This window comes from Manacus candei, unplaced genomic scaffold (genome assembly GCF_025592945.1).
Source record: "Manacus candei isolate 608988 ecotype Guabito, Panama unplaced genomic scaffold, ASM2559294v1 h1tg000009l, whole genome shotgun sequence".
NCBI classification, from domain to species: domain Eukaryota; kingdom Metazoa; phylum Chordata; class Aves; order Passeriformes; family Pipridae; genus Manacus; species Manacus candei.
The window spans coordinates 5,262,906-5,287,041 of NW_026138057.1; the positions used below are offsets into that span (position 1 = coordinate 5,262,906).

The window sequence follows — 24,136 nt, forward strand, 5'->3', positions numbered from 1 at the left end:
GATGGGGTGACATTTCATAAGGTTTTTTATTTGTTTGGGTTTTTTTCTCCCTAATAATCTCTTTTCCTGACTAGATGTAAACCCTCCTCCTGTTTTCCTGGTTTTACTCTACTAGCTGTGACTTCTGGGAAACCTTTATTTTTGTGGACTTTTCCTTTTCGTCAAGGCAGCGATGTATAAAAGCAATGGCATAAGCCTGGGAGCTGGAAAATAACAAGTCTTACTCAAGTTTTACTGCATCCTTGTGGTATAATCCTTGGAAAAATCACTTGTGCCTGCCTTCTGCGCACATGCACTCTCTCTGCAGTGGGGAGAATATTTTGATGCTGCCTCCATAGAGGTGTTGGTAGTTCTGTTGCATTCTGTAGCACATGCGAGAAGAAAAGTGCTATATACTCTATGTTAAATATTGCTCATCAAATAATTCCTGCCTGTTGAAAGGTGAAATTAAGGAACAGCTGCGTGTTGTTTAACTGTTCTATACAAAACTCAAGGTTGTTTTCACTCAGAACTTTCAGAACTTGCAGTCAGATGTTTTGACTTCGTGGTGGAACAACCTGGAACTCCGTACAAATAGGTGGTGATCTCACTTTTCCATGTCCTATGTGAAGAGCACAAATGAAAAATGGTTTTGCAGCGGGAAGTGATAAGTTTGTGAAGACAATATTCCACACCAGGCATCCTGAAACGATGCTGATGTCTGGGAGCAGCAGTTTGAGTCAAGGCCTAAAAACATTCCGTACCAGTATCACAATCCAAAAACTGCAGCCGGGGAGAAGTTGCTGTTCTGTGTCTTTTTTAGGAGGTTATTACTGAGATAATAGACCCAACTGTTTTTTAACTGGAAACAAATAAAAAGACAAACCTTTTAATGTCGAACTGATGTAGGAAAACAGTGAATTCCTTTAATTATTTTTTTCTTGTTTGTGCATCAGCTTCCTGTTTAAATGGTTGGTAGAACACAAGATGTTCAGCTTTTCCCATTGCACACCAAATGCTCCTTAAGTAACTGATTGTAGTTGGGCAGTAAACATGCAGCATATTGAATTAAAGATTCCTGAATGGATCAGAACATTCCACTGAAAATTTTGGGGGTTGGTTTGGGGTCTCTTTCCAACTTAAAATAAAACATCGGGTAGATAAGGGGCCTCCTGACAAGTTTGTAAACGTTTTCTGGTGTGAGAACAGCCTTTAGAGCAGCTGCTCTGCTGTTTTCTGGGAGAGGGAGAGGAGGAACAAGTCCATGAGAGGTGTTTAAGCAGGGAATTTGCACTTACTCCTTTAATCTCATCTAATAAACTGTAGCGAAAGCTCTTCTGGGGTCACCCTGTGGCACATGGGTCCACTCACTGTTTTTCTGGCCTGTTCTGGGGAGCTCCAGATTATCCTTACTCTAGCTTGGCTCTGGGTCTGAGTCCCATCCTGATCGTGAGCATTCCTAGGTATGTTTCCTTTAAAAAAGGTCATATCTTGAACCAAGAGTGTTACAAGAAGTTAATCGTGAGGCAAAGTGGTGGGATTTCAAGGCTACTTCTATTGCAGAGCCCAAGATGAGGTGTTTATCCTGTGGGGAAACATCCTGTGTTGGAGAGAGTGAGGATAACACAGTGCTGTGTCTAAGCCTGCAGGTACACACAGCAGTTGCACCTTTTTGGTGGTTTTACCTGATTCTTCCAAGAAGTGTTTTTGGGAGAATTGTAGCCTAGTTCTGGCTGCCTTCTTGCATATACAGCTACCCTGAGAATTTTATTTTGGCAGGGCCTTTGTTATCTGGGCTGTGATAACGTGCAGTGGGGTGTGTTTGAGAACAAACCTCTGCCTTCAGCCTCTTGCTGCTTCTTGGCTGTAATTCAAGGTTTCTTGAGCAAATGGTATTAATCACTCAATTACTTCAGATGTTTATACCTATTGTTACTGTGTTTGGGGAACTCGGATTCTTCCTGGACATCCTAAAACTTAAAAACTTAGAAATCAGAGCTGTTGTCTCATACTTGAGGCCAGTGTCCTGAATTTTACTTCTGTTGTTCCTGCGTATATTAAGAACACTGTACAACTTCGGGATTTTGCTGTGGAGCATTCTAAACTTCACTTAACTCCTATTTTCTTTTCAAGATACTGCCTTTTGCATCTCAGCAATCAGAGTAGTTGGAAGAGGATTGTTGGCTTCTTGTTTTAACCAATAAATGCGTTCTGCTGGGATTTGAAACTCTCAGAGAACTTTGGGACCTTAATGTGTCTTCTCAGAATGTCCTGACCTTATTTTTGAGGCAGATTGATTGTGTTACAGGTCTTTGGAGAATGGATCGAGCTTCCTTCTTTCCCCAAATGGCATTTGAGTGACTACTTTGGAGAGAAGTTACTGAAGAGGTTTTAACTGTAGATAAATACTGAAAAGATGACAAATGATACTGAAAAGTGGTTGAACTTCATATTATTAAAAACAAATCTGTGGATATAATGGGGGACTCAAGAACTCATTAACCAGCCCAGGTAATGAGGCTGCTGGATCCATCTTGGATAAAAACACATTATGTCTCTTGCTTATGTGAAACTTCTTGGTTAAAGTGTTTGCAAAGATGGAAATGGATGTTTGAAGACACAAATTTGTAGCTGGAGCTGAGGTTTGTCACTGTGAATTAGACTTTTAATTTCTAAAACGTGTTTCAATGATATTCCATCTGCTTTCCATGTGGATGGGACAGGAAAAGTTTTCAATCCTTGAAAACTCAATTCTTGAATATAATGCTATTAAAATTATTTGTGGCTCTCTGGGTTTAGCCTTAATGGAGGGAAGGAAATCTGTTTTCCAAAATCCACATCCTAAAGCCACTCTGAGCAGCACACAAGAGAACTGTATTAGGAAAACTTCAGCCTAACTTCACATTTGGTTCTGAATTAAATTTATTGTTTGCTCTTGCTGCAGTTATTAATTTTAAAAGCCACGCTCTGTTTCCCCTCACTTTTTAATGTCTATAAAACAATGACATGGGTGTAACTGGCTCAGTTCTCATTTCTATAAAAAGTGTTCAAATAGTGAATCAAAGTACACCTGGAATTTTGGTCTCAAGCTAAATTTTAGTCATTATCCATTAGACTTTTATTATGAAAAAGTATTTTTTTTTTAAGCTCTCCAGTTTTAGAATAAATTTTAGCAATGCTTCTACCATATAAAATAAGTGTTCAGAGTTTTAGTTTAAATTTTCTGATGGCCTTAAACATACCTGTATATATGTCTTTGCAGTTCTTAAACTCAACGTTGGAAACCAATTGGTCCATGGCTTATGTAAACACTTGAAAAATAAATCTATTTAAATGTTTTATGTCCTTTCAAGCAAATATTTCGTACCTGTACGTTCAGGAATTGTCTTGCTACACTTCATTGGTGATTTTGTCTCAGTGACAGGGTCTGTCTGGGTTCACCTAAAAAAAAAAACCTATTCTAAGCCTTTATTATGATTAATTCAGTAGTTTTATCATATTTTTGTTATATTTTAAAACAAATATCCCCAAAATACACCCAGTGGTATTAAACAAAATTTTCCTATGATGTTACCTGGTTTTAAATGCTTCATTGTTCAAATGTTCGAGTTAAAAACCAAATTTTGGCAGTATTAAAAGCTAAGAATAAATATATCTATGCAAATAGCTCGGCTCAACTTTGGTATTGAAAGGTTAGGAATAGTTTTACTGTCAGATGTCATGTTTCTGAAAAGTCGCTGAAATTTCAAGTCAGGTTGATCATTTTTTCGTTGAAGCTCCACAGTTTTGCAACTTGGGATTTTATATAGAAAACTGTAAATCTAATGAGACGGTTTTATTAAACAGTAGAGCTTAAGCGTTATAAGCTCTACCTAGATTTATTGAGGAGCAAAATAACATTTTGGGGGGTTTCATGGTTTGGTATCAGATAGTTATGTATCCTAAAGGTTTATTAGTTTCTGTATGTGTGTTTTGTTTTCTGTGGTCATGTTTCCATGGGAAAACTGTGTCCAGATGCCCTTTTATGTATATATTTTTTGGTTTTCCTCTCTGCAGTCCCAAAGGCCACCCAGACTCAGTGTCTGGCTCACGTAGGACTGTAGTGGGTGGAAAAGAAATACCTTTATAAAATCAGAGGAACATGGTCTTTAGGGTTTGCAAGCAAGATTCCTGTAGAACAAGAGATTTAAAAAATAAAATGGGTGTTGCCATTGCGGCTGGAGTTTGGTTTCATCCCCTTTTTACAGCGAGTAACACAAACCCCACCGAAATAACCCAAAAATAGCTGTGAGAGGTGAGGGCTGGTCTATGTCTGTGAGGGCTGTTGGGAGCCGGTTGGCCACAGGGGTGCGCGTAGTTCCAGTGTGTGTGCTTCCTCAACTCCGCTGCGGCTTTCCCGTGGGGAAAATTACCTTAAATTATTATACTTTAAAAAAGAACTAGAGATGTTTGTGTGGGTGTGCGGCGCAGGCGAACGGCGCGGGCAGCCCCGGGGTCCTCCCGCGGCGCGCGGCGCCCGCGCTCCGTCACACGTGGCTCCCACGTGGTGCGTTGGGAGCGCCGGGAGCGGGAGCGAAACCGGGGTCGGGACCGGGATCGGGAGCCGGGATCGGGACCGGGATCGGGAGCCGGGGGAGGCTCAGGGAGGCCCGCAGCCATGCAGCGCCGAAAGGTGGACAACCGCATCCGCGTGCTCATCGAGAACGGCGTGGCCGAGCGGCAGCGCAGCCTGTTCGTGGTGGTGGGAGACCGCGGCAAGGACCAGGTAACGCTGCCCGGAGTTACCGGGAGGGTGGGGCGTGATACCGAACCGGGGGTTCCCTAATCCCCCGGCACAGGCTTCTCCCTCCTGCAGCGGGGGTTAAACCCGCCAGCATCACGCGCGGGGGTTAGAAACGGGTTTTAGAGACCCTGCCCCTAGACATCGGTCTGAGAAAGCTCATGAGCATCCAGGACAGGCAAATGGGATCTATTTATTTATTTATTTACTTACCTACTTTAAACTGAGGGAAGGTATATTTAATTTTCTGGCCAGCAGGAACCAGGACAGGTAAATCATTTATTTGTTTGTTTATTCATTTATTTACTTTAAGCTGGGGGAAAGTATCTTTCATTTTCTGGCCGGCTGGAGCTTTCTTCCCTGTCTCAGCTCTGCTGTGAGACGCGATGTTTTTGGGCTCAAAACGTGCTTTATGTACTCAATGGTCTTGCAGATGAACCCACTTGGTAGCGTTGTATACAAGAACGTGATTGCCAGACTCGCTTCATTTCGGAGACTAGGCTTGTGTTTTTCATGGGGGAGAGGGAAGAACAGCACGGCAAACACGTGATGTTTTAGGATAAGTCAGGTCATAGAATCATAAAATTGTTCAGGCTGGAAAAGACCTCTAAGGTCACTGAGTCCAACCATTCCCTCAGCACTGCCATGCCCACCACCAACCCGTGTCCCCAGGTGCCACATCCTCCAGGGGATTTGTAACTTAGTTACAAAAAACTTGGAAAATAAGGAGTTGATCAGGTGGCAGTACAAGAAAGTTGTCATTAATTTACTGGTAAGGTGGATGGGTAAGGTCTGTCAGGGCATATCCCAAGTCTGGTTGTGTTCAGTGTTTTCACTGAAATACTAAAATATTCCGTGGAAAATCCATTGTAAGATACAAATACTAGGAACTATATTTAGCCTGGAATAATCTCCTTCTGTCAGAGCAGTTTTTAGCAGTTCTGCCAAAGAAAACTAAGGAAAACTGGGCATAAATCAATGTCATGCAGCCCTGGAGAAGGCACAGACACACAGGACTGTGTGAAAAGGAAGGTCGTCTTCCCAACACATCACAGGATCCTTGTTTTGCACAGTAGAAAATATAGCTATAAAATAAAATATGGACAGATATTTTGCTCTTTGATTTTGTTCATGGGCGTTTCTGTTTCTGACAGGTGGTGATCCTGCATCACATGCTGTCCAAAGCCACGGTGAAGGCCAGGCCCTCCGTCCTCTGGTGTTACAAAAAGGAGCTGGGCTTCAGCAGGTAAGAGAAACCTCGTGTGTTTCCTTATCCAAAACTAAATTTGGCTTCCATAATACACTTGGCACCAGCACTTGGTACCTCTGATTTCTTTCTGTAGCTCTAACTTTAATCTGTTGCCCTGGACCAATCTGTCCCTCACCTTTTTAACCTCAGTAATATTCAGGACTGGGCTCTGACTTCCAGTGGGACTTGAACTTAACCTTTTTCCAAGAAAACTTCTGTGTGATTTGGTCCTCCAGCCACAGGAAGAAGAGGATGAGGCAACTCCAGAAGAAGATTAAGAGTGGCACTTTAAACATAAAGGATGATGATCCCTTTGAGCTGTTCATAGCAGCCACAAACATTCGCTACTGCTACTACAATGAAACCCACAAGATTCTTGGGAACACCTTTGGAATGTGTGTCCTTCAGGTGAGGACTTCAACTTTGGACTCAAAAAGGACATTGCTCTGGTATTGATTAATTTAAATTTTGCAGGAATAGTATTTGTTGCTTTGTTACTCCAATTTTACAAGTTCTGTGAGGGTGAGGCGGCCTTGGTGGTAGAAGTTTTAACAGGACATTTGTTAATGCAAATGTTAAGTGTGAATTAAATAATATTTTTAGGCTTTCTCTGCCTTCCAGTAGGACTGATGAACTCCAGGCAACTTTGAAATGTTATTTATTCCCTAGGATTTTGAAGCCCTGACTCCAAACCTGTTGGCCAGAACTGTTGAAACAGTGGAAGGTGGTGGAATTGTGGTGATTCTCCTGAGAACAATGAACTCCCTGAAGCAGCTGTACACAATGACCATGGCACGTTCTACATGATGTGTCTGTTTTCTTTGCATTGTGATGATGCCAAGTGGTTGTTTATTGCTTTTATTATGGGCTCTGATCTCCCTTTGTGGTCTTTCAGTCACCTCTGACTGAATGTCTTATGCTCAGGCATTTCTGCCTTGAAATGCTGCTGGGAAGGAAGGAATTGCAAGGAAGAAGCACCTGCCATTCACAAATGTAACTGTGTTCTTTAGTTCCACAATAGTTTTGAAAAGTATTTATTCTATCTGCCCATGTATCAGCAACTTAAGTTAAAAAAAACAGGTCTTTTGAGTGTTTTGTGACCTGTTGCTTTGTGAGATCAGCTCCACAACTACTATGTATTTCCAGATAGGAATTATATTCACACTGAATATACTTACACCTAGAGCAGGAGCTGTTTCTGTTACTAAGCAGTGGGTGAATTAAAGTGATAGAATGTTGTTTCTTTGCATCCCCAAGGTGTTTGATAAATTCTGGTAGAGCTGACCTTTAAGTCAGGCCAGAATAAATAAAAGTATTGGTAGTAAAAGTCCATTTTTAACAAGTATTTGGAAAATGTGGGTGTGTCACAGCAAACAGGAAATCAGGATTCTGTCTGGGGCGTGATGTGGATGGAAAGGGAGGCTATGATCCACAAGAGTGGAAAAGATGGATTATACCAGGAGTCACAGTCTTGCAGATGTCACTGTCAGTGCTGTTCCTTCTCCAGAGGGATGTCTTCTCTCTGTTTCAGGATGTTCACTCTCGATACAGAACAGAGGCACACCAGGATGTGGTGGGAAGGTTTAATGAGAGGTGAGTTACTGAGAGTGGAAAGGGTCTGGGCTCTCTGGCCCAGAAAAGCATGAGGAACATCATGTATTCCTAATAGGAAAGCATCTTATAGGTTTGCATTGGAACAGGGTTTTTTGGCTGCTTTGGTGAACTTGGAGCTCAGCTCTAAGTACCTGTAATTGTCTTTGTTTAGAAAAGAGTTTGAAACAATTACCAAAAAGTGGAGTTTTTACTGCGCTGCCTTTGCTTTCCTGCTCAGGTTCATCCTGTCTCTGGCCTCCTGCAAGAACTGCCTGGTGATTGATGACCAGCTGAACATCCTGCCCATCTCCAGTCACATTGCAAACATCACTCCTGTCCCTCCACAGTCCCAGGTCAGTGAGGGATGTCACCCCTTCCTCTTGGGACAAATCAGTCTTGAGCTGGCCCATGATATGTTTAAGATTTAAAGAGGAAGAATTTTTCCTTTCACCCTGATTTATATCAAATATAATGGGCTTGCAGAGAGGAAGTTGAATGTTCTGCAAAAATGACACCTGGTGTGGGTGGAGCACTGGGAGATATATATTCTTTCCTTCTTGGTTTTTTTATTGTCACAGCTTTTTTGTTTGGTTGGTTAGTTTTTTGAGGGTTTTGGGGGGTTTTTTTGGTGCTTTCCCATATTTATTGATTTTCTTGTGTTGCTGTTTTCCATGTGAGGTGAGGCTTAATTGTGATTGCTGTTTCAGAAGTACATAGAAATTTCAGGCTGATGGACAGTTGGGATGAGACAAATAAAAAGACCTTTTGACATTTGGAGAGTGTGAAAATACTTTGGAAATAAGTACATTACAAGCTTAGGATGCAACTGGAAACTGGTAGTTTCAATTTCTGAATTCTGAATTTCTGAATCTTGGGAAACATTCCCAGAATATAATCCACACATACTTGCATTGTTGGAAGTGTATCCTTTTATCATTTTCAGGTGTAAAACTACAGTAAAATGGAACCAGTTTTAAACAGAAAACTTTTACCTTTTGAACTGTGTCATGTGGCACAAGAAATACCAACGTGGGCTCTGTCAGAGATGTAAAAACATTTTAATAGGCCACTAATTTTAAAAAACAAAGCAAAACAATTCTCCTTTATCATTAGAACAATACTGACAGAAGCACAGATGCTTATCTGTGGGATGGGTAAAGTAGTGCCTTTGGAATTTTGAGTGACAGTAAGGAAAATCAGAATTCATTCCCATCTTAAGTTGACTGTGTTTGTGTCCAGGTTTATTGTTTGGCTTCGAAAATCATGATAGTGGTTTTGAAAAATGATCTATTGCTGCTGCAATAGTTTTTCCCCCTACATTGCAATATGTACAAGTATAACAAAGATCATACACTTTTGGTACAGCCTGAAGACTGAAAAGTTAATTAAATTATTGAGAAATTTTTTGCTTGGTCTCTTCTTCTTAACATCTACTGAAAAATCCTTTCCTTTTTTCCTGCAAGCTTGGGGAAGCCAGGATACATCTCTCTGTGTAACCATTCTTCTGAAGATGCCTGAAAATTGAACTGTTAAATATCTGTCTGTCCATATAAATTTTTGTGTTTGTAGGGATTATATTTTTCTTGTGGTAACATTTTCTTTTGCATCTCCTTTTCTACCTCACAGAAGACCTTACAAAGGTATAATTGTGCTGAAATGTCCTTTACTCATCCTGTTCTGGTCAATCCTGTGCTTGTAGGAAGACAGACTCCGGCCACAGGACTTGGAGCTGAGGGAGCTGAAGGAGAGTTTGCAGGACACCCAGCCCGTGGGAGTTCTGGTGGATGGCTGTAAAACCCTGGATCAGGTTGGTGTGGGGCTTAAATCCAAAATACTCTGTGCTTGACAGGTCACAGTAATGTGACAGTAATTGCCATTAATGCCAGTAAACCAGTTATGCAATTTAATTCCAAGTAATGCAATTTAAACACAGCTGATTTCTGTTTGCTCTTATTTTTCATAATCCTCAGGCAAAAGCAGTTCTGAAGTTTATCGAAGCCATTTCCGAGAAGACTCTCCGCAGCACTGTGGCTTTAACAGCAGCCAGGGGACGTGGCAAATCTGCAGCTTTGGGCCTGGCTATTGCTGGAGCAGTAGCTTTTGGGTAGGTGATCCCCCTTCAATCTCCCAGGCTTTATCTGCGTCCATTAATTGAAAAAAAAAAAGATGACAGGGTCTGAATATATTTGTAATCTCCAGTCCTAAATCTCTCAGTTTTATTCCTTTATGTTTTGATTGCTGTGTACACTGTTGTTCAAGTTTTTATATTTTATAGTAATAAGAAAATCACAGTCTCATACATACTCACATACTCAGAATAATTGCACATAAATTGAGATGATTGTCTACAGAAATCTGCTTTATTTTGGTTATTAGGTAAAATCAACCTCTCATAAAGAAAAAGATAAAGAAAACATCCTATTTAGAATCTGTATTTAAAATTTGTTGGGAAAATAGTTAAACTCTTGTTTTATTTTTCTCTGCAGTTACTCCAATATCTTTGTCACGTCTCCAAGCCCTGATAACCTTCACACTCTTTTTGAGTTCATATTTAAAGGCTTTGATGCACTACAGTATCAGGTAAGGGGAGCAGACTATTTTACAATACTTTCATAGTGTTCCTGTTTAGTAAGTTTTGCATCTCATCTGTGATTGTTTTACTTATTTTTGCTACCAGCTTTTTTTGTAATGTTCTGCAAAAAATGAATTATAGGGGAGTTATGTTTCCTTCTCTAAGTGGAGTAAATCAGTTTCTATGTGAAGCAGTTGATAACATTAGTAAATAATTTCTCAATTCTCAGGCCTCTGAACCTTTTATAAGAATTTTTAACTAGAATGTGAAAGAACAGTGTCCTCTTAGTGAGCTTATTTTGATGATGATGGTAAATGATATTTTTCTTAGATCTTGGCTTTAACAGTGTTTTCTTTCAGGAACATCTGGACTATGAGATTGTTCAGTCTTTAAATCCAGAGTTTAACAAGGCAGTAGTCAGAGTGAATGTGTTCAAGGAGCACAGACAGACCATCCAGGTAACTGATCTCTTGCCTTCCTACTTTTTATTCCTAACCGTTGGTTTTTCCAACACTGTAATTGTTTTGATTTTAAGCATGTTCATTTTCTGTGATTGTGTAACTGTCCTAAAGGATTTTGCTTTAAGGCAAAACCTTTGGATGAGTGACTTTCACAAAATACCTTCTTTCTTTCTGGGAATAACTTGTAGATTACAAAGCTCCCTTGTGGGAGCTGAAATAAAAGCAAAGAAGGGTGAAAGGAACAGCGAAGGAAAAGCATATGTTTTTAGTGATTAGATTTCCTCTATTTTCATCATCTCTGCAGATAAATTTGTGTGGAAATGTGCTAAATAAAAGACCCAGTCTTTACTAGGGTAGCATAACCCCTGTCCTGACTGGATTTTTTTCATGTCTCACTCTCTGGCTTGGTGGCTGTGGGGAACAAGGACAACAAACAGCTTTTCAGGGCTCCAACTTTACCAACTCTGACGTTTCCCTAATTCCAGGAGAGGGAATGCTGCTGTTGGCAGTACAGTATCTTCTCTTTCCTTGCAGTACATACACCCTGCTGACTCCATGAAACTGGGGCAGGCTGAACTGGTGGTGATTGATGAAGCTGCTGCCATTCCTCTACCCCTGGTGAAAAACCTGCTGGGCCCTTACCTGGTTTTCATGGCCTCTACAATCAATGGGTAAGGTTTGAGCAGCAACTGTGTGCCTGGGGAAGCAGTTGTGACAGTGGATTATTATCTACAGTACTTGTTTTATTACATACTGGTACAATAACGAGTCAGTACTTGCTGCTTCCACTGTGGACTTGCACTTCTGCTCTGCCACAAGGAGCAAATATATAAGCAGGATTCTGCAGTTAGGGAGGGAAGAAGGACATTTTCCTTCCACTTTGGCAAGGCTTATAAAGTTACCAGGGTCCTGCACTCTCAAGAACATCAAAAGGCAGCGATTCTCGCAGGTGGCTGGGGCCCTGACAGTCCCCAAAGCAGCACATGGCTCTGGGTGGCAGTCTGGGTCCATGCTGGAGCTTCCCTGTGAATCAGGATTGCTCCTTGGTTCTTTGCTTCAGAGTTTTGTGTCCTGCTTTCCAGGTATGAGGGCACAGGTCGCTCTCTGTCGCTGAAGCTCATCCAGCAGCTTCGCCAGCAGAGTGCCCAGACCCAGGTGACCATGACAGCGGAGAACAAATCCACAGCCACGGCCAAGCTCACCTCAGGTAGGACAGTTCTGGGCTGTGCCATGTGGCCCTGTGGGTATCCCATGTATCCATGTGCTTTGCAACTGGAGGGAAGCAGAAAATACAGGAACTCTCCTCTGTTTTTCCCCTCATGATTTTCAGATGAAAAGCTTTCAAGAGATGAAAGCTACGTGATTAAAAATTTTCTAATCTGGGAGCCCTTGAAAGGACATGGATCTTACTGGATTCTTTGCCAGCTGTAACTTCCAACAGTACATGTTCTCTGCCATCTGTTTGCAGCTCGTACCTTACACGAGGTCTCCCTCCACGAGTCCATCAGATACGCCCCTGGGGACCCAGTTGAGAAGTGGCTCAATGACCTGCTGTGTTTGGACTGTCTCAACATCACCAGGATCATCTCTGGCTGCCCACTGCCCGAGACATGTGACCTGTATCCTTATTCAGATGTTGTGCCCTGACCAAAATATACTGCTTTCTGGTGAAGGAGGCTTTTTTAAGCTCATTAATAGTTGGTTCTCTGGCTAATGTGATAATTTTAGCATATCATCTTTTTATTAAGACCACACTTCTGGAGTTAAGCTCTTACCACTGCCTTATGGCACTGCTGGTGTGTATTTTACCAGGACATTACCCAACTCCAGTTTTACTCCAGAGACAATCCTAAGAAAGGGTTGCATGAAGGGAAGTCCTTATTGGAGTTATAAAAGCTTTGGCTTTACAGATGAAAGGTGTGAAAGCTACAAACACTGCTCAGTGTCATTCATTCTTGTAGATAAAAAGCACAGGCCAGCATGTAGCCCCAATATTGAAAATAAACCGAGAAGCTTTTTCCCTGTTCCCAAGGAGGTTGTTTCCTTAACCCCTGTGCTTAGATACTATGTAAATAGAGACACACTCTTTTGTTACCACAGAGCATCAGAAGTTTTTCTGCAGAGACTGATGGCCCTCTATGTGGCTTCACACTACAAGGTAGAGTTTGTGCTGCTTCTATCAAAATTTCAGCTGGGGAGTTTTGTGGGGGGAGCAGTGCTTGTTATGCCAACCTAATTGTTCTCACTGAGATTTCTGAACAGCTTCTGTTGCTTCTTGCTATATCCTTTCTCCGAGATCTCTGCTTTGGTCTTGGCTGAACATACTGGATTTACTGGAATATTTTTGTCTTGAGAAATTCTGGAGGCTAAATTCTAGATGAGTCTAGAAGCTTGTCAGTGATGAACCTCTTTTGCAGTTCTTTTTACCGTGTTCTAGGAGCCTCAAGTTAACCAAAAGAGTAGCACCACTGTACTACTGAAAAGAGGAATAATGCATCTCAAGGTTTCAAGACCATGGGTGACTAGTAAATGTGAGGGGTGAAGTCCATAAGTACTGAAGTACTGAGTATTAAAAATCTGAGGCTTAAAACAAAAATTAAGATTTGGTAATTAAAGAGGCAAGGAGCTGTATAAAAATAGAAAATTCAGCTTCATACATATTAGAGCAAGAGGTTTCACTTGAGAAAAGCAGATGCTGTCTGATAGTGTGACAGCCATGAGTTGCCCTGGGATCTTTCCCATCCATCAGCATTGTACTGGTAGTACATACTAGTAGCATACTACTACCATTACACTGGACTTAGAAGCCCTTCTCATGGAATAAGCATTTGGACAACAGTCTCAGACACATGATGTGATTCTTGGGGTTGTCCTGTGCGAGACCAGGAACTGGACTCGATGATCCTTGTGAGTCCCTTCCAACTCAGGATAGTCAATGATTCTCTAAATATTTTTTCAACTCTCTGATATCTTTACCCACCAGAACTCACCCAATGACCTCCAGATGCTCTCTGATGCACCTGCCCACCATCTTTTTTGCCTTTTGCCACCCGTTCCACCAACCCAGAATTCACTACCAGAAGTACTTGCTGTTGTTCAGGTGAGAGAGCATCTGAGTATAAACTTGGATTCTTATGTAGTTGAGTGGCTGTAGGAGAAGACATTTTTTCTCTGTTAATTGGTTTTGGCCTTCCCTGGCAGGTGTGCTTGGAGGGAGAGATCTCCCGCCAGTCCATCATGAACAGCCTCTCGAGGGGAAAGAAAGCCTCTGGTGATCTTATTCCCTGGACCATTTCAGAGCAGGTGAGTAATTTGACTGTGTCCTCACCCCAAATATACTTTCAGCACTATTTCTTATTCCCAGAGTACCCATCCGTGTTCTTTAAACTGACTTTTTTGTCTTTGTGTAGTTCCAAGATCCGGATTTCGGGGGCCTCTCCGGCGGGCGCGTTGTTCGCATTGCGGTCCACCCGGATTATCAGGGGGTAAAGTACTTTTCTGTCATGTCCTTCTCCATGGAGCTGCAAAACAGCAAAAAACAAAGTACATTTTGCAGTGACTGAGTGTTGTCTGCACTGATTGTTAATGGGTTTTGAGGGGAGAATGTTGTTGCTCTGTCTTAAAAGCTAGAGCCATGTTTTTGCTTACGTTGCTGTTTGTTCCTGCTCCACAGATGGGCTATGGCAGCAGAGCTCTGACCTTGCTGCAGATGTACTATGAAGGCAAATTCCCATGTTTGGAAGAAGAAACAATTCAAAAACCAAAAGAAATTGCAACTGTAAGCAGTGAGGTATGGAACTTAGTACGTTTTTTGTTTTCTGTTGTGCTAAGATGTGTAGTTTTCACTTTAAGTCTCCATAATGATTCCTCTCTGTAAGGAGGACATTTAATTTTTATACAGAATAAGAGCTTTAATTTGCAGGTTTCTGTGAGGATTGCTGCTAACCTATTTCCACTTTCTTTTTCAGACTGTTGGTTTGTTAGAAGAGGTTGTGACACCTCGCAAAGATTTGCCTCCTTTGCTTCTCAAACTGAGTGAGAGACAAGCTGAGAACCTGGACTATCTCGGTGTGTCTTATGGCCTGACACCGAGATTGCTCAAGTAAGACTTTGTTCTATTTCTTAATTACATCCAATGCAAAAATACAACTATGTAAATCACAAATATAATAATGTATATTATATAGATGCAGATGCTTTAGCCCTTGGATATTCTCTTTACCTCAGTTTCTGAAACTGGAACAGCTCCAAGCCAACTTCTCCTTTAAGACCTTTCTGTGATGTACAATAGAACTGATCCTAAGTGCATCATTCCGGGTAGTTTTTCCTCAGACTCCTTCTGAGGGCACACTCATTCCCTTCTTGGTTGCCTCTGTGACCCTTCTAAACAGATAATGAGCTTTAACTGCTCAATTTTTCCAGGCTATAGATATAAGAACAGCCTGTAATAAGTAGGGAGAAGTTAAACACTAATTCCTGTGACCTGCTGACTTCAAAGTTAGTTGTTTGTTTCCTGACTAATGTAAATGCTTTTCGCCAGCAACTGCAGCTGCTTCTTGCTTTTCTTACCGTGGAGAAGCTGAGTTACTGCAGCAGTAAATAATTTATTAATATTTCTCAAGTTTTAGCTCCATCTTACCACATAGTTTTATATAAAATCCCTTAGGAGTTTGATAGATGTTAAGTGTGTCATTGAAGTCTCCCTTCTCGTTGATTAGGCTTTGAAATATGAAACATTAAAGAACATCCTTTCTTAAGAAAATTTTTACGTATTCCACATTTTGCAACAGTATTATTGGTCCAAACCCCATCTGCCTGTTTTTAAAGGAGGCATGTGAAATACAATAACTGATATCATGTCTGTCTTTGAAAGTTTGTTGATTTTTTTGGTATTGCAGTCATCATTTTTCACTTCTTTGAGGTAGAACCTCAGTTTGATGGTTGTTACTGCTTTCAGTGTTCATTTTCACTAGTTGGTGGGATGTTTCAGAGACTCACTAGTTGTCCTTGTACAGTAGATAAATTGCATTTAACCAGAAGTATTACTGTACAATCAACAGCTCTATAATTCTCGGAGTGTTTCCTCTTTTCCCAGGTTTTGGAAACGTGCTGGATTTGTGCCAGTTTATTTGAGGCAGACACCAGTAAGTACCACACTATTTCTGAGTGAAAATCCAACCCTACTGAAGTTCCTGGGCATCTTTCCATTACCTTCTGTGAGATGTGATTGGGGCAGGAATGTTTTCTGAGGCTACTTTTAGGGTTTGGTTTATGTTCATTTTTGTTCTTTAGGCCTGTCTAGTTAACTAAAGGAGTAAAGTTTTTAGGATTGTGAATGTGGGACTCTTAAGTAGTTTTCACTTTAAAATTCAGAGCAGAGGTGCAGTTTTTTAATTATTAATTAAAATTAATGTGGGTTATTGTTAAAATAACTGAGATTTACCAAATTCTAGCAGTTCATAGGTTTTCCATTAGATAGTGGTGATCAGTAGCAGTTGATATGTTTGTTGTTGTTGCTGATTTAGAAGATATTTGCCTTCCTCAGCTGAGCACAGAGTGCAAAAGGTTCATGGGGATGGTGGGAAATACATCACAGAATCATAGAATTGTATCTTATTTATTAGAATGACCTGACTGGGGAGCATTCCTGCATCATGCTGAAGATGCTGAATGAAGAGGACTCTGAACAGGAGCCTTGGCTTACTGCCTTCTGGAAAGGTAACTTTGACCTAACTCCAGAAGAATTCTCTGGGATATTTATCGTAGAGGTCCACAGAGGTAATTTATTGTATCGTCCTGTGCTGTAGATTTTAGGAGGCGGTTCCTTTCCCTGCTTTCCTACCAGTTCAGCACATTCTCTCCCTCGTTGGCATTGAATATTCTGCAGAACAAAAATATCAAACAGCAGCCACAACCACGTGAGTACCCTGGGTCACAGTGTTCCTATGATCCAGAAAAATGCTTCTGTTTCTAATTAAAAGCTAAACCAGCATTTTTTGCCACTGAAAACAGGTAGTGATGGGGTTTTTGCTGGGTTTTTTTGTGGAGTGTTTTTTTCCCCCCTTACATTTTTTGATCTAAGATTTAAGTAACATTAAATTAGAGGGCTCCTGACTGTGACAGCTAAATGCATGACAGAGCACAGATGGAGACTGACACCTGCTAGATCCAGTATGGAACTAAAACAGAAGCCTTGAACAGCAACAGGCAGAGCAACTTGCTTCTCAGGAAGAGCACTGTCATCAGGAATTTGGCAATTGGAATGTGATGCTCTTTCCAAAAGCAAGCACTAACAAAAGGGGCCAGACAAGGTACTTCTAACACCCACTTCTGGCTTAAAAGCAAGTTTCTGCTTTCTCAATATCCTTAACAGAGGAGAGAACTTGGTAATCTGTGTCTTGTGGGTTTTAGTTGTCTCTTTGGTGAGAGAGTTTTGGTTGCTGCTACAAGAGAACCGGCAAAACCAGTGTATGTTGTTAAAGACTGGGCAAACTGTGTTTCTCAGCCTTCACTGTTTTCAGTCTCTGGCATATTTAAGTCGATATACTGGTCTGTTTTGACAGTTGCAGTGTTTTTCATATGGATGTATGTCTGCCTGAAAAGACTTGGATTAACCAAGCCAGCCTGGGTAGCAGTGTTACTGAATTCTGAATTGTGCTGGGAGGGGAACCTGTGGGGTGGCTTTTGGCCTTTCTCAATAATAGGAAAAATAAAGTGTTAAACACTGAGATCCTAGGTAGCTCTGAAGAACAGTCTGGGCTGTGTTTTTATTTAACACCTGTGCTGTGTTTTTGCTGTGCCCCTCAGCCATCAGCCGTGCTGAGCTGGAATCAGTTTTCATCCCCTACGACCTGAAGAGGTTGGAGATGTACTCCCGCAACATGGTGGACTATCACCTCATCATGGACATGGTTCCTACCATTGCCAGGATGTTTTTCCTCAACCAGCTGGGGGATATCTCCCTCTCTGCTGCACAGTCGGTGGGTATGGCTGGAACAGAGCCAGGACTTGGGAAAACACAGGGACTGTAGTGGGGAATATGTGTTTGTATTTGCTCTTAAAGCTTCTATAACATGTCATTTCCTTAGGCCCTTTTTCTAGGGATTGGCCTCCAGCATAAATCTCTGGACCAGCTGGAAAAGGAGGTGGAACTGCCCAGCAGTCAGTTGATGGGCCTCTTCAACAGGATCATCCGCAAAGTAGTCCAGGTACAGCTTTGATTTGGTTTTATTGGACCACAGTGGAATTCCAACACTAACAGAAAGTATGGCACTAATGGAAAGCTGAATCAGAACTGTGCATCTTAAACAAGTCCCCAGTAATTGACTGTACACTTTTTTGTAAGATGGGGAAATCCCAGTAGAAAAAGCAGGTATTTGTGGCCTTGATTTATAAATCAAAACTCCCTTGGCAGGGGGGTTGGAACTAGATGATCCTTAAGGTCCCTTCCAACCCAAACCATTCCTTGATTGTATATAGTGTTTTCGCAAATAACAGTGCTTGTTTTGTGGTTTTGAATGTTGAAATGTTCTGACAGAAGTGCTGAGCATAAAATCCATGTTGCCAGCTGAGCCTGAGCCGTTTGTTTACCACCGTTCACTGCACTGGTGGCATCTCAACCTTTCTTGGAAAAAAATGTTTTCCAGTGTTATGCAGATGTAGACTTGAAGTCCAGTGAGACAACTGGAAAGTTTTGGATGTGGTTTTCTGGTTTCCTTTCTCTCTAAGGTTCAAGATACAGTAGCAAAGCTTCTGCAGCCTGACATTTGTCATTGTAGAGGTGATAAATGATGCTTAATAAACTGTGAGTTCTCTATATTTATGTGAATGACATTGAGTGCTGACTGATTGTATATTGATGCTTTTTATAAAAGCTGTATATAATCCTGCCCTCGGGAAGCAGCCTTGGGCTTTTTATTTCAGAAGGATGGAAAAACAACTGCCTGATTGTATTTGCAAAGTTAGAAGAGTTTAATGGAGACAGACAGCATTTCTTTGTTTTAAAGCAATAACCCTAAAGAAACATCAGCAGGTCTTTACATGTGTTGGGTCACTTCATTTTCAGCTGTTCAACACAGTCCAGGAAAAAGCTGTGGAGGAGCAAATGGCAGCAACAAAGGATGTTGTAATGGAGCCAACGCTGAAATCTTTAAATGATGATTTGGTAATTACAAACTTTCTTCTTGATAGATATGTAAACATTTCATGGAGTTCCCTAGAGTGTAGAAGCATGGTAACCTAAATTTTCTTGGATGGAAAGAATTCCACATCCTGTCTGTCATTTCCTGGTAGCTAAAACCTGACAGGTTTGCATTATGTGCTTGTAGAGTCATGCTTTGTTAAGCTACAATGTGGATTTTTCACAGAAAATTACAATTATATGTAAAGAAATAATGTAAAAGTGCAATTATATAACAGAGAGAAGCTTTTCAGGATCATCTGATGTTTGTTTATAAAGGGATATATTCCTTTTTCAGTGGGAAAGGCATTTTCCTCCCATTGCTATTGCCCTTCGGACTTATTGCATCTGCTGTGCTGTCCTGTTGTAGGAGGAAGCTGCAAAGGAATTCCAAGAAAAACACAAGCAAGAAGTGATGAAGCTGAAGGAGATGGACCTTACACAGTAAGAATTCATCTGTATGAGTCCCTGATATCCAGTTGGATGCTAGGACACTAGTGTGTCTTGCTGGGATTCGTGCACAAGGCTGTAGTTGCAAACCATCAATAAATGAGAATTAGCAGTGGGTAAGAGAATCCTACCTGGGTGACATAAGAATATACTGCTCTGCTGAGGAAAACTTTTGGGGTCTTGTGTGGCCATGTCACTTAAATGATCAATTATTCTTACTCTGTGTCAGCCTTGATCTTGATCTTATATTCCATGTATATAAGTTATTTAGTTGTAAAATATGGACTGATAAAACAAGCTGCCTGGCTGTGGACTGTTTCTAATTTTACAGTTTCCTGTGCTCCTAGAAATAGTCATTATTTTCCTCAAACTGGGATACCCAGATCCTGGTGGCTGCTGTCCTGTGTGTGCAACTCCAGTGAAAATAGTACCTGGCTAATTTTAATATTCTCTTCTTTAACAGCAACAAAGCCAAACTAAAACCAAAAACCCCAAAACAAACAAACCAACCCCCCTTCCCCAAACTAAAACCAACCAGAGCTTCTTTTACTCAATGTATCAGCAGATTTCTCTCTTTCTGGACCAAGAGGAGTTACACGTGCCACTGATTCTCTCCCTTCTCTCTCTCCTCCCACTTTTTATCTTATAAATCCTGTTTACTGACATCCCAGGAGAGTTGTCTGTTTTGGCTTTAGATTGATCTCTGCTAGGAGAAAAGGAATAAAAAGATTCTTTGAATCTTGGTTTGTCTTGTTTGAAGAAAGGATAAGAATGGAAGCGATTTGAAGTGACTTGCAAGTCAGTCACACAAGGAAAATAATATAACCAGAATGTTTTAAAAGTTTTAATTCCATTTCTTAGCATTGTTACATACCTATTTGTCATTTTGGACCATGCTCCCTTTTTTTTTCTCAGAAATAGATTTCTGTTCTCATCCATGAGAAGAGAGAGACAAAAATCTATTCTAAACACTTTTCAATACAGGTTATAGAAAACTAATAGAAGAGATAGAGCTGTCTGATTTGAAAAGGCTTTGTCCAGCATTGTTCAGCCTTGTATGAACAAAGCCTCCTCTATTCTAAATCTCCCAAGAATTTGAGATGGAGAGCACCCACTCCATTTTGCTCCATGATTGCTTTGCCCGGTTAAATCTCTGTATAATTTCCAGGGTACTTGAACACCCAGACAAGGGCCACAGAACATGAGCTCATTTGAATGGCAATTGTTTTAATTTCTCTTTTCAAAAGAAAAGCTGTAGGTCTTCAGTTTTTCCCAGATTGATCCAGACAAACTGTACTATGCAGGCACTGCGAGCCTGGCTTGGTGTGTGTTTCCCAGTTCTGATCTGGTTGGGTGGCTTTGTTTGCAGAGCTGTGTGTGCCTGATGACAGAATCACCTTATTTTTTTCACTTTGTGCTAACAATTTGACTTGAATTTTCCTTTACCTTTCCCTCTTAGATACATTATCCGGGGGGATGATGAAGAATGGAACGAGGTGCTGAGCAAAGCAGGACAAAATGCTTCCGTCGTCAGCGTGAAAAGGTTAAGGAAGTTGCAATAACCCCCAGAGATCTCTCTGGTCTTTCCTGCTGCCTTTATTATAACATTTCCCAAAAGAGTGAAGCCTAGGAGTTAAATGCAGATAAATTGATCTTAGTATCCTTAAAAGATTCCCGGTTTTCCTGGAGAAATTAAAGTGTGAGCCCCTGCGAGCTCTAGTATCCAGTGGTTCTGTCTTGCTCTTAGTCCTCTCTTCGTGTAACTTGTTTGCTGATTCTGACTTTTTTTCTGATGATCTGGTTAAGTCTTGATCCTGATCATACTCAGAACTTGCTCCTATTTCTCCCTTGGGTCACTCTTTCCACCTGACTGTCCTGTTTGCTTTGGGAACTAACACTGGATGTGAGCCTGTGGAGGTGCCACTGGAGAAAATGCAAATTCAGGAAAGAATAATTCTTTTAAATGTGAGCTTAAGCCTGCAAAATATCTGCATTTCTGCAATTCCTTCCTTTTCATCCATCTTCTTTCTTCTGCCTTGCCCAGCATGGAGTCTTTTCTCATTTTTTCCTTGGGGATTTATAGTTGAGACTTGCCTGTCTGCTTATTTCCCCTTCCTGGGGCGCCTGACAGCTCAAGTAATTATGTGATCTCAATTCCACCCTTTCTTGATTATTTGGTTTTTTTTTTTTCCCTTGAATGCTGGAAGCTGTGAGTTTCCAGAAGCCTTCCAGGAATGAGAGAGTCTTGCCAGTGCTTATAAAGATCAGAGCTCTGTCCCCTTTGCTCTAATCAGAATCCAGTGCAGGAACTAAATTGTATGCTTAAAACCATTAGTGGTAATTTTTTTTTCTGGGCACTCTACATTCCAGATGCCTGACTTGAATTGCCTTTAGGACACACTGCTTGAAAAGCAATGACATGAGCTAAAAATCAATATCATTTGGGATTCAGTTTGGGTTAGAGACTCTGAGGACACTAGAAAATCTTAAGTCAGGCTCTTGGTTGTGATTTTTCTAGCACTGAGTTTAAATGACCCAAGAAATTGAAAGTGTTTTCTCCCAACCACATTTCTGTATTAGATACTCATCCCCCTTTTACAAAAAAAAATTTCCCAGCTGAAATACAGTCTAGTGTACTTTTAACAGCGATTTTGTTTCTGCTTCCCAGTGAGAAGAAAAGAAAATTAGAAATAGCGAGAGGACCCAAGCAACTGAAGAAATTTAAGAAGACTAAAGATCTAAAGCAGAAGAGGAAGAAATGACTTTAAAGCCAAGCAGTGAACTTGAATTAACAAGTGCTGGGTGTGTCCTTAAGAAGTACTGTTTTCCCTTAAATCAATAGACTTCCTTTTGGAGGATGAGAGCTGGAGAGAAGAAAAAGCCTTAAGAGACATTTTTAAAGTGTTTTAATTATGGGAAGAACAGTGACACTGCCAGGAGGTACTGTATGAAAATTTTTTTATCAAGTGTGACTGCAGAGTGTGAGCAGGCACTGCAGCACACTGGGATGTTATGAAGATGCTTTAGCAGCTCCAGAGTTCCCATTCCAAGAGGGCAGCTCAATCTGTAAACTTCCTGCATCTTCCTGGTTCTGTGATTTATTAAAAAAGAGCTTGGACAACAAAGGATAAAGATCTATTACCCTTGATATGTGACTGTGCCATTAGCATTGCAGATATTTGATATTTGCAGCTGCCAGTTCAGTGGTACTCTTGTTCCTTTGGAGCTTGATGGGGGTTTGATGTATTTTTATTTGGGGCTGGCTGAGCACTGAGCACTGTCTCCCCTGCTGTCCCAGAGCTGCTGCTTGGCTTTGATGGAAAGTTTTGTGTCAGGTTGCCAGGAAACACATCAACACCTGGTTGTGGTGATCTCTGTGACTTCAGGGGCCAGTTGAACAGACAATCCATTGGGCTCCCAGCTCTGCTTGTCCTTGCTTTGCAATAAATATGTTACCAGTCTGGAACTGGGATTTCTGTGACTGGAGTACCCTGGGTCTGCTGCCTGTCAGGCTTCAAACCCAGGGCAAACCTTTGCTATAGGATGTCCTTGTCCCAAACCTGATGTATTCCCTTGATGTTTCCTTCATGCTGTAAAGGCTTGGAACAGAATTACCTAGAGCTGATACACAGCTTTGTTCTACTTACTTACAGGTAGCAGATACATTAAATTTACTTCAATACTTTTAATACCTTTACTTTTTTTTAGGATCTCACAGCTCCTTTTCCTAGCAAACCCTAAAGAAACAGTTTCTTATTAAGTAAAGGCAATATTTCTTCTCTAGGAGGCTGATTTGTGTTAAAAGTGTATTTAACATGGATCTTGCACAACACAAACCTGTGGTTTGCGAGCTGTTGGGTGTGAGTTGGTGACAGTGGAAAAGCTGAGCCCTGAGCAGGGAGATCTGCAGCTGCAGCCCATAAAGGCTTGTTGGGGGGCTCTTATCACCCAGCTGTATGAAGAGTAGCACTGGCAGCCCTTAACCAGTTCTCAAGAACTTGTGAAAGGAGCAGACGTGGAAGGCAAGAAGCTCTTCAGAGCTGCCCAGGAAGTCCTTGGAAGAAAAGGTGGGTGCAAATTCTCTCTAGTTTTGCTGTTGTTGTTGTTAAAAATAATGTAAATGGTGGCCTTGCTGTGGACTTTTTGTAATTTTACAGTGAAGAACTGCAACAGTTTTAGGAGATGGGGCTGCTGGATGTGCTGCTCTCTGGATGTTGTCTGTGCTGGTCTTTCCTGAGAGACCAAGAGCAAAGTTATGCTATAAAGGGAGTGTTGAAACAGTTGGAGTGTCCCTTTCAGCCACATGAGGAGAGAGCAGTTCCCAGGAATACTGGGGCTGGGTGACTGTGCCTGGGGGCTGTTCTTTAGCCCAGGGGCTCTGCAGCACCAAAACCACATTCCCATGGATATCCACAGGGCTGTGGTTTCCCAGTGTTCTGCTTAGCCCAATACAGAAACCTTGGACTCAGTTGCATTTATCTGAGGGATAGTTCTTGTAAGTTCATTTTTTGTGGATTGTCCTGAGCCACCTACATCCTGCAGCCATTGGAGGAAGGGATGACAAAGATGTGGTGGTCTTGTGACAGGGTGCTTCCCACCCTGACCTTCATCAGGCCGTGTGAAGATTTAAATGTGGTTTAACAGACTGCATGACAGAACTTCAAACACCTTCAGACTCCTTTTAAAGCCTGTTGAAACTCTGCATTACTAAAGCAGCTGTAACTATTTTGGATTCTCTAACCTGTGCTGATTGCTGGATTTGTTCACCCAGGGGGGAGCATTTTACTTCCTCTGGACCTTGCTGTGTCATAGGTGACAATATCAGAAGGGTTTTTTAAATTACAAGTCATTCCTTGTGCTAAGGAAATGCTGA

The 24,136-nt window shown here is 41.3% G+C and overlaps 1 protein-coding gene across 1 annotated transcript; it reads left to right on the forward strand.

Annotated features, from left to right (window-relative positions):
* The first annotated feature begins 4,539 nt into the window (after positions 1–4,539).
* Positions 4,540–22,395, forward strand: NAT10 (N-acetyltransferase 10). The gene is made up of 28 exons (XM_051776613.1): positions 4,540–4,744; positions 5,914–6,005; positions 6,245–6,416; positions 6,678–6,800; positions 7,540–7,601; positions 7,840–7,954; positions 9,301–9,408; positions 9,572–9,705; positions 10,088–10,181; positions 10,533–10,631; positions 11,169–11,305; positions 11,717–11,841; positions 12,103–12,253; positions 12,696–12,792; positions 13,618–13,734; positions 13,836–13,937; positions 14,045–14,119; positions 14,308–14,424; positions 14,603–14,736; positions 15,730–15,778; positions 16,259–16,352; positions 16,442–16,552; positions 17,442–17,614; positions 17,723–17,842; positions 18,700–18,798; positions 19,184–19,257; positions 20,723–20,806; positions 21,932–22,395. The coding sequence occupies exons 1-28, from the start codon at positions 4,637–4,639 to the stop codon at positions 22,023–22,025; spliced, it is 3,060 nt and encodes a 1,019-aa protein (XP_051632573.1). The 5' UTR covers positions 4,540–4,636; the 3' UTR covers positions 22,026–22,395.
* Positions 22,396–24,136: the final 1,741 nt, after the last annotated feature.